Below are 20,073 nucleotides of genomic sequence, written 5' to 3' on the forward strand. Positions count from 1 at the left end.
TCTTCTTCCAATCAGTTGGACGTTTGAACAAACCTAAGGATGGAAAGGACCCACCGTCTCTGACAGAAGTTATGAATCGAGGAAAAATAGTTTAAAATATCTACAGCAATGTTATTTACGCCGATGATGGTCGTCGTTAATTACATAACATGCGTGGTGTCTGATGGACGTTAATTTGAGCAATTTTTAATAACACAAGCTGAGACATCCACAACTTGACAAAAGGACTTGTCATATATTAGAATGTCCAACGTGGTACGATTTTCGTGATTTCAGGTCCTACCATACCTTGTTATCTTGTTGGAAAATCTCGGGGAGTTTGTACCTTCTCCTCCTTGATTTCATAGAATTATAAATGCGTCAGTTGCACGAATATTAGCGTAACCAAACCAATCCGATTCAATTGCAAGTTACTGAAACAGGTGGGGCAAGCATGGAACCCCCTATGTGGGCAATTAATTTAGTTATTAAACATAATCCTAAGAGAGGAACAAAATTTTATATCGTTGAAAATTTGAAGGGGTAGGTAAATTAATTAGTGAATTACTTACAATTTTTAATAATCGATTTTTTAACGGTCAGGGTTTCATTATAATGTTTTTCGCAAGACAGCCGCAGTGGTGTGCGTGTAATACGCGTCAATTACAATTGTTGTTAATTACGAGGACAACTGGTGCAACTGATTCTCATTACGTGTCACCGTTGCTACTACGGTGTGCGCCGGATATTGCGCTACGTAACAGTTGGATAACGTGCTGATAACCGTACTGAAACAACGTTCAGATAATGCGAATAGCCGGATTAGTTCGTCTGGATTCTGCAGCGAACTGCGGGACGTGCGAGTGAATTTCTCTAACCGGTGAATTGACTGCTATTTAAAAATCGGCTGAGACTTGATCGACAGAAATGTGCTCTTGCCATCGGTCTCTTGGGCGTGGAAAAATTCCGAGTCATTAGTCGCTTCGGATAATTGAATTATAAGCGAAATAAAATTCCAAGTGGACTGACGACGGCCATTTTGTAGATCTTTACTGTAGAAGTTATAAAGGAATCCTAACCTCATTTAATTTATCCTTTACCTATGATAGCTGTTACGTGCTACGAATGGAGAATGAAAAAAAATAATCCCCCCTGGTTGGATATTTATGTAATGATTTTAGGTTAGGTTATGCTTGAATACAAGGAAAATCTGTTTAATCATTTCGAGACCAATCTGACCCTAGGCAGAGATCTGGGCGTAGCTAAAATGTCTTTCTCTCCCCACGCACGAAATCAAAATTCGTTGCTTTGGGGTCGCTTCGAAGGCTGTCCCACATTGTAGAAATCAATTAATTAAACTCCGAGGTTGAATAGGGGTGAAACTAGCCTCGTGACGGACCCTACGGGTCCTGACTTACTCGCTGGCTGGCCTCGCACGAGTCCCTCGGAGGATTAACATGGCCATAAAAGTAAGCCAATGCTTCTCCTGCCGCAGGACCGTTACGATTGAATCAATTAAATACCAAATTTTACCCCAATCGATTCTCCCAATTCAACGTTTCACTTTATTCGCCGGGTTGGTCATTGAGGAGGCATCGAAACCTCCAAGGTGAATAAAGTCCTCCAGGACCTGAGACCCGTTTTCTGGCGATCAACCCTCGACATTAAGCCATTATGAAAGAAATCAGCCTTGTGAAAATTTCATGGGATTCATTTTTAGACCGTGTTTTAAAAAACCTTAGAATACATATGACTACAAGATGCATCGTAATATACGAATTTATTAATGGAATACATGAAAAGAAACGAAACATATAAAACAATTGCAACTGTGCATCGTTCCAGTTGACTTATGATTGTTACCCTGGTAGAAAAGATCCGATGATTTTCAAGGGAATGATGACAAGATGTGCTAAAAAGTAGACGACAGATTCTTTAAATTCGCTGCGAATCCATGAAAAATTGTATTGTGTATTCTTTCGAGCTTGCAAGATCTTTCAGTTTTTTTTTTATAATTTACACATGAAACTACAAATCTTCCCATTCAATTGTAAATTTTTCTAAGAATTCGTGAAACATTACAATAGTATGTAGACTTTTACTCTCATTTCCAGGAGCCGTGGAGTTTTTTTTTTTTATCTTAGTCTTGAAAAATATTCAATTTCGTATCATAAATTTCAGTAAAAGTTCAAACCCTTTCACCAAAATTTACGAGTTTTATTTCAAATCTTTTTGGAGAAGTTGATTTTTCAACCCATTTCCTACGACAAACAAAGATTTTCTACGATTAAAGTTTTTTTTCCTATTTTCATAGAATATAGTAGGAATTATTTTCACTTCCACTTCGCATCCTCAGATATGCCCGAGATTTGGTAAACCATTGTTGGAAACAAAATATACTTATATCGTGTCGACCCGATTCCTTGAAAGTCATTTTCTAAATTGCTCAACAACGTTCATCTTCTAGCCTAAGTTTTCAGGAACGTTAACGTTACTAATTTCACAGTGTTTGACCGTTCTCAGGCATGTACACACCGAGAACGAATAAAACCTGTATTTACATAGTAATGACGAAGGATTTCAATGTTTACCTTGTAACGCGAACAGCGAATCCAGAGTAAATATGGGAATGCGAGAGGGGCGGGGGCGGTCTTCGAATCACTTCTGACCGGTAATCTCGTCAGTCAGATCGTAACACCCGACGTGTAACGACGCGTGTTATTCTAAAGTGCCAATGGTGGTACAGTGCGTGTGTTAGTGAGTGTGATTGATTCGTATTACCGACATCGAAGAAAAGGTAACGAAAGGCATTAATTACATCGACATCTTTCTTTAGTCAAGGTTTTTATCGCCCTTTCTTACTCCGCCTCCCTTGAGATTGTCACAACAACCTCGATCCAGCAGGATGTATGTGAACCTGGCTTCCCAATTGTTAGAATCTTACAAATTACCGCCAGATTTACTTGCATCCGCCACTGTTCCACGGTTACTGATTGATTTTAACGATAGTTTCGTAGAATTAGACTCTTCGAATCACCGGGAATTGATGAGCTTTAATCACCATAGAAAATCCCCAAATAGTGTGCCTACATCTTAAACATAACCTATACAAAGCTCTCATCACACGTAGAGCCTGTATTTAGGCTTTCCGGCGGTTAACGGTAGGGAAAAATTCAAAAGTTGTAGTTTTGCTCAAAAGTCTGTTTCTGCGGGTCTATACGGTCGCTAAATACGACAGTAAGCTCAGTTTTTGAGAATATTCAATTCTCATGCCCATGCAGCGAGATTATATAAGGCTGTACTACATGACTCTCCTTTAGCACTGTTTTTTTTTTTTTTTTTTTTTTTTTTTTTAATACCACTACGATACATATTCTCAAGGTATAACTTTTATTAGGTGTTGTGTAGCCACCTAGCGGCTCATACTTGAACGACGCTTTACGCGCGCTTATCTAAAACCTTGTCCCTTTCATGCGCGTATTTTTGTATGCAATCAATTGTTTCAATAAGACTTGGATGTGGGGTTTTCAAGGTCGCTGATAACTAATCTGGAATCAGATTATCGAAATTCAAGATGGCGAATTTGATATGGTGAACCAAAAAAACAAAAATATCGCTCTAGTTTCGAAATTTCGTATATGTAGATTATCGAGGGTTACTGATGATGATTTATATATTCGTTTTTCAAAATTCATAAAATTCAAACGAGCAGGCCCAATTACTTATCGGCGACCCCAAAAACTCCTGTGTACAAAATTTCAAAGTTAGCGTGATATTTTTCATTTTTTGGCCCGCCATATCGGATCCGCGATTTAGAATTTCGGAATTTCGATTTCAGATTCTCTATCAATGACCTCAAAAACCCCTGAATACAAATTTTTGACAGATTTCTCCGCGGCGCCTATATTCAGGTTTTACGGCGGCCTAAAGATCAAGTCGTGTTTTTTCCTGAACATGCATCGTTAACTCAACGTTGCTAATTTCATCCTCGCAAAATGGATGTGACCTTCCCGAGTGCATAATTTTGTTGATAGACCGTTGCTACTCACCTATCATCCAATTTTATCTCATATATTTATCGCCAAAGAACGAGGCGAGAAGTTTTTTGTGGCTGATTCAGTTCTTTCCCATCTTTGTTCCCATTGAAATTAGGTTAAAGGTCTTTCCTTTACACTGAGAAATAATCGAGTGGATTCAAAACCGCTTTGCAAAGATTTCAAATCGACCCCGATGATTTGTGAAGCGGAGCGTTAATTTTTCCGGAGAATCAGTGCCTCTCCATTAAACCGAGAATTATTACCATTCCGACATTTCGATCGATTTTGCAAGAAAATGGATGGAATATGATTGAAGAATTCATCTCGACGTAGGATCAAGTCTCCTCAATTTTTTCTCAATATACTATGGATCAAAATGATCGAAATAACTCCAGATTAATCCTTCGATAGATTTTTTGAAAAAAGTCATGTCGGGTGAAAACTAATCTGAAATAATATCAAATCGACACGATATTAATTTTTAATTTATATATATATATATTCTGAACTGAAATGAATTGGTACAAAAAAATTGACAACCAATTCTGACACGACGCATTTTTTTAAATTCTATGCAACTTCGGATCCAATTAAACTGAAAATCAAAATACAACGAATGTCAATAACTCGAGATAAATAGTTTCAATTCTTCTCGTTCACTTCGAAGACATTTTGTTTAAGAAAACTCTCAAAAAAAAAAAAAAAAACATGAAAAAAGTATCTCACAAATTTGACTTCAGAAATGTTTTTCCGAATATTCACGCGATGCGTTTCGTATCACCTGTTTGTATTATAAATCTCAACGGCAATACGCCATGTAAAAAAAAAACAAGAAATGACCAAAAAAAAAAGAAAACGGTTATTCATGGATACATTCGCAAAAATTATTGTTCAGTAGGATAGATTGGATCAAACAATGACTTTTTTCGAACTACTAATGCAAAACGTTCCGCATCCAGTCGTCCAATCGTGAGTAGCCAATGAAATTTTTCAATCACGTATCGAACATTGGCACAACATTTACTCCCGTATAATTGGACGAAATATTTTTTCCACATTTGTTTACTGGCGCGTCTATCCACGAATACAACAAACGCGAACGTTACGAGGGCGCCGAATCATCGCTCGATATGATCCATCCTCCCAACGGAACAACAACGTACAAATCCTATCCCGCCGGGGACTTAAATTTCACGCCAGAATAACAAAGCTCGTTATCATTCGGCATTGATAATCCCGTTCCATAATCAGTTATTCGATTTCCACGAATCCCGCACTGCGGTTGGGAAGGTATAACCTAACTCTCCGATCAACAAACCAGAAACACTTTTTTTCATATTTTCGATCGAAGGCGATTAATCCAAGCCTTCAAATTTCGAAAAAAGAAGCCCGTTTTTTGTTTTTTTTTTTTTCTCTCAAATTTATATTCGTGCAAACATATTTCAATTGTTTCATACTCCGTCTGTATTTAAGGTGCGAGAATCCATGAAAATGGCACAATTGTTACAATGACAGTTTCACGATCAAATTATTATTGATAATCATATTTATTTATTGATGCAATTATTAATAATATTCTTTTAACGTTATACGGTGTAATGTCACGTAGAAAAAATTTTATCTCGCTACGTTGACAATTTTTTATGATAAGACGTTTTAACCACGCTGATGAGAAAGATGTCTATAAATTATTAGTACTCTTCCACACTGTTTATAATCTTAATAAATTTAGTACACGGTATTATCAGTTTTCCGAACACTTTTTGCCGTTTAACGTGTAATGTTGTGTTTTTTTTTGTGCACTGTACGAGCAACATTTTCACTGACAATTTCATGATTCAATGATCAAACTACAAGTCTTACGGAAATAAGCTTGAAATTAAGTTTATTGAAAATTTGATGTTCTGCGAATTTAGTTATTACTATTTTTAATGTTTCATCGTTCATTTTCAATGTTAACCATATATTTAACAATAACCATGCTGAATATGTTTGGCGCGCTGTGAATAAAAACCTAAACGCTATACGGAAAAAAGTTTTAGGCAAAAGTTGTAGAAAATTTTATTATCTACGACAATTATTTGTTCTAGATTATTTTTCTGAAGATGTTTATGTTCTATAATGACTTTTATTTACCGACGATACCTCAGAGTACAAATATACAAATATTTCCACGCTGTGATCACTCCAGCAGCGATAGCTGTATTACAAAACCTGACACAGTTTACTAACAAATTACGTTGCTCGAAAATAAGCTTCGTTGATTCAAAATCCTGGAAAAATTAACCTTAGAATCGTAAACTCAAATTTTTTTTTTTTTTTTTCTCACCACGTTCGATCACAATCGTTATAAATGGGAAAAAATGTTTTTACTTTTATTTTTGTCTTCAGTTTTTTTTTTTTTTCGTTTCGTGACGAGGAAAATTTCGAAAAATTCAAACCTCGGAAACGTGTGAGAAAAAAAAAACAAAAAAATAACAAAAAATGGAGGATCCCCGCTTCGGCGAAGGATTTGGTACGAAAGTGGGGTGAAAACCATTCCGCGTCGAATCAACCCTCGTTGCGGCTTGCCGGGTTCCTTTTCCACGGTCTTTTGCTTTCCCCATCACTCGTTACGTCTAATCGAAGATTTTCCTCGTGTGTTCTCAGGTGTCGTGGATAAGAAAAAGGGACCTGCACATTCTCACCGCCGGGATACTCACGTACACCTCGGACCAGAGGTTTCAGGTTATTCGACCCGACAAGTCCGAGAACTGGACTCTCCAGATAAAATTCCCTCAGGAGAGGGACTCGGGCATATACGAGTGCCAGGTGAACACCGAGCCCAAGATGTCTCTCAGCTACAGGCTCAACGTTGTCGGTGAGTTTGACCTTCTTTCGCCAATTTTCAACCTCTCATTTTTCCAGGAATTTTTCGAGGAATTTGAAAATGAAGAAGATAAAAAATTCAAGAGATTATAAGGTGGTTGTGTCGTTCGATCAAGTAGCAAGACGATGTGTCAATGGATTCGTTTTTTTTTTCTTTTTTTTTTTTTTTGTAGCGTGATAAGACAAACCAAAACGTGATACGAAATTCGCGACGTTGATTCGGTGCGTGCCGAAGGTTGGTGAAGTTTTTGTTTTCTATTATTTTTATTTGAAACCTTACGAAGTTTTATGATCACGTAATTGCGAATTGGAAAAAAATTTGCAATTTGAAAATATCTCGAGCGATTTTGTCATTTTTTAGAAGTCGACGAAACTGTGAGAAATTTATAAGCATATTTACGAGATGGCGTTTTTTTTTATCTCGGATTTGAGGGATGGAGGTTTGCTGTTAAGAATTTGAAAAGTTTCGAAAACGCCAAATTCCGAAGTTTTTGGTTGTGAAAATTGATATAAAAAGGAATCAAAATTTGAGAAAGGAAGAAGAAAGAAGAAATCTGAAACATCGTAATTCCGAATGATTCAAAATTTTCAGTTCTGTGTATTTCTGGGTCGATGAAATTTCACCACTTTGATCTTTCTTTGTTTTGGATTTTCGGTTTTTCTCATTTTTCACACCGACTTGTCGAGTAATCAACGCTTTCTAAGTATATTTAAATTTTCGGAATTCTAATTTATCGAAACTTTACTTTTCGGAACTTTGCTTTATCGTAACTTGAACATACGGAATCTCGCATCTCGGAACTTTGGTATCGTTGGCTTTCCGACCGTCCGAAACCTTTGTTGTTTCTTCAAAGTTTAAATTCTTTGCTTCAAGTTTCGCCGTCAAATAATTCGAAATTAGGCTCTTTCGGAACTTTTTAAACTCGGATCTTCAATTCCGCCCCACAAATTCAATATACATATACCGAACGTTTATCGATCTTATGATAAAGTTGAAACAAAATTACTCATTTTCGCGTTACGATCCTCGTCGGTAACTTTTCTCCCTCCATTTTCACTTCCGGTACGCATCGCTGTGAAAAAAAAAAAAAAAAAAAACCAAGAAAACAAAATTTACAATCTCTACGAGACGAAGATTTTTTATTCACCCCTGTATACGTATATGTATAATTTATATATAACATGGCGGGCAACAAGTTGGGCGTAATATTACGGTGCAGAAGCCGAGAAGGTCGTGCAGTCGCAGTCGAAGGTCGTCACGGTATTTGAGGGACGAATTTTAGGATCTCCCAGCGTTTTATTACCCAAGATGAGAAAACCTCAACCATCCCAACATTCCTGCTATTCCAGAAGTAAAAAAAAAACTAGCGCCCTCGCATTGCGCGTACGAAGAGCGAAAGCTCGTATCTTTGTCTGGTAAATTTAACATTTATCACGTTATCATCGAAGAATTGTCTTCATTTGTTTCGTGATAAATTTTAGATCCGCGAAAATTTTACAAGAGATCTTTTTTTTTTTTTTTTTTTGCAGAGAGTTAAATTTCCTACAGAATAGGAGGATGAATTTTTTTTTTTTTTTTTACAACACATAGCTTCGAAGTCTTCTGAAAATAATATTTCAAATTCATGAATTCGAGATTTTGTTCTTTACAACACGATTACTTTTTCGTAATGAGCGCGAAGAAATTCCCAATTTACCCAAATAAGAACCAATCTGCGGGTTCAAAATCGCGATGGAAAAAAAAAAAAAAAGACAAATGAACGTTATGAAAAATACAAAAAAAAATATTAATTAAGAATTGAAACGGAAAGAATATGTTATATTTATTAGGAATATGTATGTTGTTTTTTTTTTTTTTCCTACACATTTTCTCGCAGGATTAAAATGCAAGCATGAAAATCATCTCGTAGAGTTGGAGCTTTTCCTTTTCATTTCAGTCTTTAACCACCAGTACAAGAGGATCTTTGAAATTGCAATAGAAAATTCAACTAAAGTTGAAATCGATCAAAGTATGCATGTGTCTGTACATATCTTGTACAAATCTGTATACATGTGTGTATATATTAGAGCGATTCAAGAAAATCATAGTTTTTTTTTTTTTTTAAAGTGGTAGCGAAAAAACGATTCGAAATGACGAAAAAATAGAAAAAAAAATAAATAAAAATAATAAAATATATATTTACACTGGCAATTATGATCTTATCTAAATTTTACGAAAAAATAAAACCTTAAATAAATACATGATCGTTTTTTCACTACCACATTTTTTTCGAAAAAGATAATGATTATTTTGAATCACCCTAGTATATATGTACATATGTACGCGATAGAAAACCTTCGATAGCACTAGAAATTTCATTAAATTCTGTCGCGTGATCACGGGACGAGCGTGTGTCGAAAATTGGAAAGTAATTGAACGACCAATTTCCGTCCTTCAGCTTGCACGTCCATCCATCCATCCATCCATCCATCCATCCATCCATCCATCCATCCATCCGTCCATCGGAAGTGTTTCATGCCAGCTTGATCGAAGTTGAAGATCCGATCCGCATGATGATTTTTTAATGTCGTTGCATCCAACTCTGAAAAACGTTACATGCATTTTCTTTCACATCTCTTTCTCTTTTTTCTTCAAATAATTTTCGCCCATTCTTACTTAGGTTTTAGAAAACTTGACGTGACTTAAGGTGATCGTCTAGTGAAAGCTGTTTTTTGGGGTATTATATTTTTTATTTATTTTTTTTTTTAAGAGGAACCATTGAAACAAAATTTCTCGTAATTTTCACGTTATATTTATTGACATTTGCACAAAGTTTGTACATTTTTCGGAGAGGAAATATTGAATGTAATCTAATGTTTACCGCTTGATAGAAATGTATGTGAAAAAAAAAAAAAAGAAAAGTCTAGACATTATACGTCAAAAAGCACTGGATCGATCCTGTTCAAATTTTTACAGCATCGTTATTATAGTTTTACCCGTCTAGTGAACAAGGATAATCATGATTGCCTTGGTAGTTTTTTTTGTTTTACGAGCGAAATAAATGGAAATAAATGCTAATTAATGGGTCTAGTGCTTTTTGAGATATCACGTTAACATTTTCTTTTTTACATACATATTCCTATCAGGCGGTATACTTTAGGTTATTTTCAATATTTAGCCTCCAAAAAATTTACAAAGTTTGTTTAAATGTCAATAAATATGATGTGAAAGTAATAAGAAATTTTATTTCAACGGTTTGTTTGAAAAGAAAAAAGAATACCTAAAATAACCTTTTAAAAAACAGCCACCACACCGAAAGACTCCTTTGACTTTGATCTTTGACGATTATAAAAAATTGCATCATTGCGATGATTTGACTTTTCACTCAAGACTGATTTTACGTGATTTAAAATTATTGATATTGAATCTTATAATTTACCATTAACGACCAAAGATAATGTATAATCGATAACAATTCCAGAAATACCGGAATATCACTTTACGCGAATTCAAATGACTTGTCACGTCACTTTGAGTAATTTTATTCGAATCTACGCGACTTTAAAAAAGCTTCTATTCCCCAATACCCATGACTCGGAAGCGACTCGACCCAATTTCAAGGTAGTTCAAGTGTCGACCAACGCAAAGCTCGTACCAGGATTCAAGAATTGCCAAAGCCTTAGGGGCGAGCACGCGTGTCTGTAAAAAGAGAGAAGTAAAAGAAAGAAAAAAAAAGGGGTGCTAGAAGCGGAATACAAAAGTGACAGAAAACGTGCTTTCAGGTTGAAGGAGTCAATCCTCCCCCCCCCCCCCTCCCCCCTTCTATCTCTCTCACATTCTCTCTTTTCCGCGATGGCAAATCCATACACACACACACACACACACATACAGGAAGGCACTCGTCTCGTATTGCGAATCGTGTCTAGAAAATAAAAGGCAAAAAGAAATTTTTTGTAAAACATACGAAATTCGGCAAGCGAACGAAAAAACAAAGAGACAGAGAGAGAGAGAGAGAGAGAAATGGGTGAAAAAAGAACAAAGTACAACGCGTTAAAGCTTTAACGTCGAACTTTTATTATCTCACGGACATTGTTTCATCTGGTTTAAAAGCTCGTAGAAGTTGGCAGCAGCGCGTTGCCTCGTCTAAGGGCCTCGTTGGGGAAAATGTTCGGGGTTATGTCTCGGTTTCTTTGTGCCCCGGTGGGCAGCCCACCAAGGGTGAAACGGGTCGTCGCCTACCTTCGTACTTGCGATCCACCCACCACCACCCCTCGTTATTCTACATACCGAACGTACTAAGCGTGGACAACAAGGCACGAAACCCTTGTGTTATAACCCCCGTCAATCCCCCGCCATCACGCCTTGCCTCACAGAAAAAAAAAAACAAAATCAAATTATCCACGATTTGTTTCAACGTTGTACAGTTGGGGACAATGAATCTGAGACGGTTAATTTTTTACACTAGACAAGTTACGTTGGCAACGCAGAGAAACCTACAGCGCCACAGTCGGCCGAGCGCGAAACTAACTCAATCTCAATAAACGTAACGTAACCCATGGCCGTCGAATCTAACCTTAAAATTGTCCTAAAGTATACGTTTAACAGCCACGAGGCTGAAGTTATTAGTAACGTTATCGTAACGAAACATTGTGAAATGATTACTATTTTCTTATTTTTACAACGATTTTTAAAGAACTAAGATATCAAAATGTTTTTATGTTTTGTTTTAGTACGGCTTACTGAATTTCAAAGAGTTTGAAAATCGCGGAATAACGATTTTTTCGCTCAACACGAAACGTTGCGATAACGTTACTAACTTCAACGCGATTAACATCCAAAATCGTGCGACGCCTTGCCTTTTTTCAATTTGCAGAAATATGAACTTTCTGAAAATGCAATGGAAAAGCAAGTTTTTATTGCGAATTTAATTCGAAGGATGCGAAGAAGGAGAAACAAGTGGAACGCAACTTGGACAAATAAACGTTCTGTAATTACGAAAGTTAGTTTCTTTCGGAAAAAAATTGTAGTATGTTTGTAAACAAAAAAGGAATTTACAATTATTTAAAACGTAATACGTGCATTGCAACGATACTGATTAAAACGGAAGAAAAAATTTCGAAGATGTTTACTCAAATTCCTCGATTATCCCAGATGTAATTTACAAAATTTAGATTAAGAGATAATGACATTTTGGCAAATGATTAATTCAAAATCAATTTCTTTAAAAATATTCATATCATTATCAGCTAGTTCTGAGTTACGTATTTAAGCAAGCTATAAAGATCGCTTTACGAATACGAAAATTTCAAATACTGGAATTATAAACTGAAGCTTGAATTATTATTATCGATTAGTCACTTTGAATCGCTTCAAAATCATTGAAAAATTTAGTAGATTCATTCGATTTCACTCTTCGATGAATCATTCTACAGACTATTTCCTACATATTCACTGAAGGACTTACGATCAGTTTCAACATGTTGGCATCATTGAATATTCAATCGTACTATATCCGAGCCATACTGATTGTAATGAAAAAAAATTTCTCTTACAATTAGTGATTTGGTAGAAAATAGTCTTCTGATTAAGATGAATAGTCGTAGAATTGAATCAAAGAAATCTATTAGATTTTCAACCATTCGGAATCAACATGAAACGAAACTTCGATGTCCGAGCATTTGCTTTCAACTCCATTATGGTCCAATTTTGTAGATATTTCAAAGCGATTGTTGTAAGTTACAAAAATAATAAATCGACGAATACTCAATGTGTGTTACGGCTATCTCGTAATAAAGTTAATAAAAAATATCGATATTTGGGGAAGAAACGTTCACAAAGCGGAAACGGAGAGATTTATTGGGAGGGGAGTCAGTGCGATGGCGGGATATAATGATTGTTCGAATAATTTTTTAAAAGCATTCCGTTGCCAGTGATTCATAGTGCGTTGGTGACCGTGGAGGTAAAGAGATATTTCATCGTTTTTTCCTGCTCATATTTTGTACCCTGAGCGGGATTTCCTCTTTTCTGCGGTTCGAATTAGCGGAAGTAAGCCGACCGACCGCGCCTAAAAAGCCGAGGGAAAGACGGCGGGAGCGGAAGATGAATGTATTGTTGAGATAATGAAAACATTGGGGAGTAATTATTTTACCCGCGGAGATCCGAGCTGCAGAGGCGACGTGGCAACGGGTTGCAAAATGCGGGAAAGAGTGGGCGAAAAGTATAATTGTGAGGGACGTGAGAGAGAAAGTGAAAGAGTAACGGAAAGAGAAAGGGGGAAGGAAGCGAGGAGACGGCCGAACAAAATATCTCCGTTTTGTAATTTAGATTAATTTATTTTCTTGATGAACCGCGAGCCCTGATGGTTATTAAATAGAATTAGCGGTATTCATGATGTATGGACGCAAAGGCTTTTCATTCGAGAATCGGGCTCACCTGCGCCGCGTCGTTGGACCTACGAATTGATTATACGGATTGGAGTAATTCATGTATAACGTTTCTTCAAACGAGATGAAAACTTGATAAACCCCATGGAAATCACCGAAACCCTGTAGTAACTCCTTCGGAGCACCATGAAAGTTTCGAAACCCTTCTTGTATGACGTTCCTTGGAATCCCATGAAAACTTGAAAAACCCTATGGGAATCACCAAAACCCCATGGTATCTCGTCTGGAATGTCACAAAATTTCGAAAACCCTGGAAACACGACCAAAACCCCGTAGTAACTCCTTCGCAACACCATAAAAGTTTCGAAGACCTTCTTGTATAACTTTCTTTGGAATCCCATAAAAACTTGAAAAAACCCCATGGAAATCAGAAAAACCCCATAGAAACTCTCTGGAATACCAAAAAATTTCGAAAACCCTAGAAACATGAACAAAACTCTCTTGAAAATTTTTTGAAATACCATAAGAGTTGCGAAACACTTCATTTATGACGTAAGTTCAAATCCTGTGAAAACTTGAAAACCCCCATGGAAATTACTAAAACCCCATGGTATCTCGTCTGGAATGTCACAAAATTTCGAAAACCCTGGAAACACGACCAAAACCCCGTAGCAACTCCTTCGCAACACCATAAAAGTTTCGAAAACCTTCTTGTATAACTTTCTTTGGAATCCCATCAAAACTTGAAAAAACCCCATGGAAATCAGAAAAACCCCATAGAAACTCTCTGGAATACCACAAAATTTCTAAAACCCTAGAAACATGAACAAAACTCTCTTGAAAATTTTTCGAAATACCATAAGAGTTTCGAAACCCTTCATTTATGACGTACGTTCAAATCCTATGAAAACTTGAAAACCCCCATCGAAATTACTAATACCCCATGGTATCTCGTCTGGAATGTCACAAAATTTCGAAAACCCTGGAAACACGACAAAAACCCGGTAGTAACTCCTTCGCAACACCATAAAAGTTTCAAAAACCTTCTTGTATAACTTTCTTTGGAATCCCATAAAAACTTGAAAAAACCTCATGGAAATCAGAAAAACCCCATAGAAACCCTATGGAATAACACAAAATTTCGAAAACCCTAGAAACATGAACAAAACAAAATAAACTATTTAGTATGGAATAATCCATAGAAAATGGCAAATTTTTGAAAATACTAATTTCTTCGAGTATATATATAACATTGCAGAGATAATTTATATACTGACAAGATGTCTCCTGCGACTGAATATTTTGATCGATTGCATTTGTTTCCGTTGTCTTTTTTTTATCTTACAAATATTCTATTTCATTTGCAGCCTTGTTCTCTTTACCAGTAATTTTTCAATAATTTTGCTACGATTGTTTCAAAAACTGACAGTTTTGTTCCTGCTCAGAATTGGTATTTCGTTAATCATTCTATTTTGAAAAATTCCGTCTATTTATCAAGCGTGCTCGAACCTTCGGAAATTAGATCATGAAATATTTTCAAATCACGTGAAATCATCGTAATACCAAATACGTGACACAATTATCTGCCTCAAGACATCGTAATAATATCACGAAATGTTTTAGAAACGTTTGAAACCTTGAATCGTGTGAAACTCGTGAAAATCGAGTAAAGTATTCAACCATAGAATATCGAATCGTTAACCGAAGTCATAAAAAATCGTCTTAGACTCGAAACGATATTACTGCGAAGTCTGTGAAAATTACTTGAAAAGTTTTCAAACCTTTCGATATTCGGATTCCCCGTGTAATTTTTTTCAAGCAATGAAAACGAAGTCTGAAATACCTGAAATACTAAATTAATAAAACCTTTCCTAGGCAAAAAATTAACGAACGGCTAAACACTAGCTGATTTCTTTGGTCAATCGTTAGATTCTCCGTCCAGTACGTTCTTTTTCAGTACCATGACAGATACTCGACAACGAGGGGCAATTTCTACCCTGGAATATTCATGCGACCATAGTGAATACATCTCCATATAAACCGCCATTTTTATTTTCATTTTACATTCGCTTTCACTCTCGGTTTTATTTCAATTGTCCCAACGTCGTTTATACCCCCAAGCTGAGAAACGAAATTCCGATAAAGTTGGACGAGAAAAAAAAAAAAAAATTAATAAAAAATAGTATTTCCGATATTAACTGTACCAAAAAGAAAGAAAAAAAAAAGAAAAAATTATGACCAAATCACAACCAACCAAACACATTACACATCAAAACATTTCGGAACAAGACGATTAGATTGGAAATATGTTTAATTTTGTACCGAATTATTTACATCAGAAACGTCGTATCAGAATTAATGCACTCCGCGATACGGATCATTGTTATTTTATTTCATTCTTTCTTTTTTTTTTTTTTTTTCTTACTGCTTTCGGTACGAGGTAAATGCATTTTTATTTATATATATATATATTGACATAGAAGTCGGTATATGGGAGCCATCAAGCCGGGTCGTGGGCATATTTTTGATGGCCGGTTGCCCGTATAACTGGCGTATAATCTTGGTAAATAGAGGTGAGGGTTGGTTGGGTACATTGAAGGTGCGGTGGGTAATAAACCGTTGATTTGATCACCGGTATTTGGTGCGTTCACGACGATGGAGGTGGAAAAGTTTTCCGGCGTGTAACGCGACACGCGAGGTGGAGGGATGATGTTCGGATTGTGAGGAATATCCTTTTCAAGCCTCTGAATTATTTAAACAATATACACGTAACATCCCTCCACGCCTTTTCCTCGCGGCAACTTATCCAGCTGATGGCGGTGGCAATTTTCTTATTAATTGTTGTTCTAACGACGCGCCCGGCGTTAATCCCCCTCGTTTGTCGTACACCTGCACCCTTGGAGTTTGGCCTGAATGCTAGTCGGGTGTAAAATTCTACTTCTTAGCACCCCTCGCCTATCCAGCTGAAGCCTGAAACCCTTGGCCAACTTTCCATCCTTAACACACACCGTCCCCCGATATAATTTATATTCAGAAAGAAGGCAAGGACGCCGCCGCGTCACCTCTGTCTTCCTTCCTTCCTACCTTCCTTTCTTGGCCAACTCTTCAAAAGGCTCAAAAGTGATTACGAGCCCGCGTTACTGCTTTGCACCCTCGCTACCTTGTCGAGGTATCGTGTGCCGCGGAACTTGGATCGTATAAGGAACGCGCGACGCTTGATGCTGAAGAAACTCTGCGAAACTTTTTACAACGCTCAAAGTGTAGACTGATTTTTATAAGTATGCAACACCACGCTATGTCATGTTGCAGCTCGAGCTGAATGTGATCGTGCTAATTTTTTTTTTCACCGCCGTAAGGGAGAAAAAATCGAAATTCCTCAAACTTTACAGAAATGTGAGTTTTCGTGACGAGTTTTTTAAAAACCCAATGAAAATTCCAAACGTCCCCGTAAGAATTACGAAAATACCATGAAAATTTTCGGTACCCCTTAAAAAGAAACCCAAGATTCCATGAGAATTCCCAAAATCCCATAAAACAGTGTGAATCACGCAAAAGACGCAAGACGTGAATTTTCAGCGTCAGGGTTTGGTCACATTTTTCATTTTCAGACTTCTCAGAAGCCTGATATCGATTTTTATTGCGACTTTTTCAAACTCTATAAAAATTCTTGAAACCCCATTAAAAATAAAAATTACTAAACCTCTTAAAAAATTTCCAGACCCGATCGGAATTCCCAAAACCCCATAAAAAAGCATAAATAACGCAAAAGACGCAAGACATGAATTTTATACGCGAGAGTTTGGGCATATTTTTGATTTTGGAGGAGAAAGCATCTGATAAAAATTCCTAAGATTTCATAGTAGCCCGGTATCGATTTTATGTGCAATTTTGTGAAACTCCATAGAAACTATTAGAACCCCATAAAAAATCTCCAAACTGTATTGGAATTCCCAAAACCCCATAAAAAGCATAAATCACGCGAAATACGAAAGATGTAAATTTATTTTACGTTAGGCTTGGAGTAGATTTTTGTTTTTGGAGAAGAAAACGCACTTATCAAAAATTCGTAAGACTTTATAATAACCTGATATGGATTGTTCGTGCGACTTTTTTAAACCCCATAAGCATTCTGAGGATCCGATGGAAATTGTTAAAACGCCATTGAAAAAAATCCTGAAACCCTAGTTAAAAAAAAAAAAAAGTACAAATCAGGGTTTGAGAAAATTGTAGATTATGGAGAAAAAATTGATTAAGTAATTTTGTCGGTAAACTTTGAGATTGAATGGGAATTACTTTTTGTAGCCAAAATCAGCGTTCTACTTGAGCACTCAACGGTATCCATCACGAATAAAATAGGTTAAAATTATCTATTGCGTGGAAAATGGATGACCTTACGAATATGTGGAACAAAATAAAATCTAATAAAAAAAGTAAAGCAGGAGGGTAAATGTAACGAAAATATTCGCGAACAATGGTTGACTGTTTTAGTAATATTTCTTGGCAGCGGTTTTGCTGCATGCGGAAAAATAGAAGAAACGTACGTGCAGCAAAATAAAATGCAATAACGATGGGAACATAGTGAAAGAAATGAAGAAAAAAAATATTCAAAAACTGGAACCGAGTCCTATTTTCCATCCGCTTCAATAACGGAAGACGAAAAAAGAGTGGTAAAATTTTCGAAATTTTTTAATTGCCACCTGATATCAAAGGAAAAGCAAAAAAGTAATGATTGAAAATGAAAAATAGATCATTTTACGACCTCGAGGAAGAATGAAAGTTATTTCACTGTAGGAAGCTGGAAAAACGTTAACAATCAGTTATGAAAATTTAGACATGAAACCCTGGATTCGATTTATGAGACTGTTGTTTTCATTCATATCTAAGTTACTTGAAAATTTTTTTCACGCAATCTCATTTCACGACAGTACAAGCAGCAAATTAGATAAATTTTGAAAATATTGTTTCCAATTTTTGACAATCTCAAGAAACTATAATCTCGAACAATTACATAACCAGGACTATTAAAAACTGAAACTGAATTTCCTTGATTTCCGATTCGATTCAGCATTCAAGGAATTGTACAAAAAAGAATCGCTGATATATGGCTCGATTTTTACGTACTGCATATCATTTTATCAAAAAACATAACGAAAGCGAGTGTGTTAATCTATTGAAATTCAGTATAATCTTTTATTTCAAAATTACAAATATGTCTCAAATTTTCATATTTTTTTTTTTTTTTTAAAGAGCAGATTATTTCCTTCGGGAATAGTTACAGACAGAATCATTTCTTTTTCTTCTTCTCCTTTTTTTTTCGTTGAAAAGTACATACATTTGTGCAACACAAAATCATGCACTTGTCCGTCGCATCTTTTTGCTACAACCACATTATAAAAAACAAAAGTGAAGAAAGCGGTAAATAAAAAATTGCATGATAACATCAGCAACGTCTTACGTAGAGGCTGTTAAATTGATTACGAATAAACGAAATGGCGAAATTTTGCTGTAACGTGCATTTTCCCGAGCTACTTGATGTCCGTGTCTTTTTTTTTTTCTCCCGATTTATCTCCCGCTTTTTTTTTTGGTTTTTTTTTTTTTGCTCCGCTGTGCATTTCGCTGACTTGTTTTTCCCCCACGTTACATGTATAGTAATATATGTGGGGGGGGGGGGGGGGGAATATACGTACCAGAGGATACTCTGAACGAAGAGGGAGAAAGAAAGAGAGAGAGAGAGAGAGAGAGAGAGAGATTGAATTTTATTGATAAGACTGAGAACTCTCAAGTCCTTTATAGTACAGGCAATTTACAAATATAAAATATTTATGCCAAATGGTTGTAAATTATGATTGCCTGGATTGTTCAAAGTGTGTCGCTTCGCACGTGGAGAAAAAAGACAAACGTTCTTATACCGTATGAGTGTAAATTGAGAAAATGAAGAAAATAAAAATTACAAATCAATAAATGAAAATAATTTCAAGGAAGTAACATTTATATTTATTGGTATTTGCAATAATTACAGACGCATCACGGAGTTATAAGCGAGAGCTTGAAAAGTAGGTCAAACAATAACAGTCGAAAGCAGGGATGCATAGAATAGTTTTTCATGATCGATGATCGATGATCGATTCCGGAGACGCGTATCTGCGATGCGGAAACACAGATTATTAATTTCTTCATTTGCCAGCATCCAAAATAACGAGATTGTATTATGACCGACAGGTCAAAGTTACGAAAGTGTGAAAATGAGAAAATTAAAAAATCTGAAACATCGAGATTCTTCGTTTTTGTTTTTCGCTATTCTTACGTTCGAAATCCTGGTCATTCTGATTTTCGGTTTCTCTCATTTATTTGCACCCGCTCGTTGAGCAAACTACGCTATGCGAGTATATTTTTACTTTCGTAATTTTACTCTATCGTAACTTGAATTTTCGGAATCCTGCATTTGGAAACTTTGAGTCGTCGATTTTCCGACTGTTCGAAACTTCGTCGATTCTTCAGAGTTTGATTTCTTCACTTCAAGTTTCGCCACCGAATAATTCTGAATCAAGCGCTTTCGCAACTTTTCAAATTCGGAATTTCAATCCCGCCCCCCGTACCAACTATGAAAAAAAATATCGTTCGCTTTGTAGTTTGACACGTATTTTAAGGTTAGATTCGACGGTCACTGGTTACGTTACGTTTATTGAGATTGAGTTAGTTTCGCGTTCGGCCGACCGTGGCGCTGCAGGTTTCTCAGTGTTGCCAACGTAACTTGCCTAGTGTAAAAAATTAGCCGTCTCATATTCATTGTCCCCAAGTGTACATGTAGAGAAAGATAGAGAGTTCT

The 20,073-nt window shown here is 36.3% G+C and overlaps 1 protein-coding gene across 3 annotated transcripts in view; it reads left to right on the forward strand.

Moving 5' to 3' along the window:
* The window catches only part of LOC124186453 (zwei Ig domain protein zig-8), a 365,445-nt gene that overhangs the window by 231,799 nt on the left and 113,573 nt on the right, over positions 1 to 20,073 (forward strand). For all 3 annotated transcript variants that reach the window (XM_046578193.1, XM_046578192.1, XM_046578194.1), the window contains one exon: positions 6,666 to 6,876. In XM_046578193.1, the coding sequence (XP_046434149.1) occupies positions 6,666 to 6,876 (211 nt within the window). The remainder of the gene's footprint in view (positions 1 to 6,665; positions 6,877 to 20,073) is intronic.

Source organism: Neodiprion fabricii, chromosome 7, assembly GCF_021155785.1.
Source record: "Neodiprion fabricii isolate iyNeoFabr1 chromosome 7, iyNeoFabr1.1, whole genome shotgun sequence".
Lineage (NCBI taxonomy): Eukaryota > Metazoa > Arthropoda > Insecta > Hymenoptera > Diprionidae > Neodiprion > Neodiprion fabricii.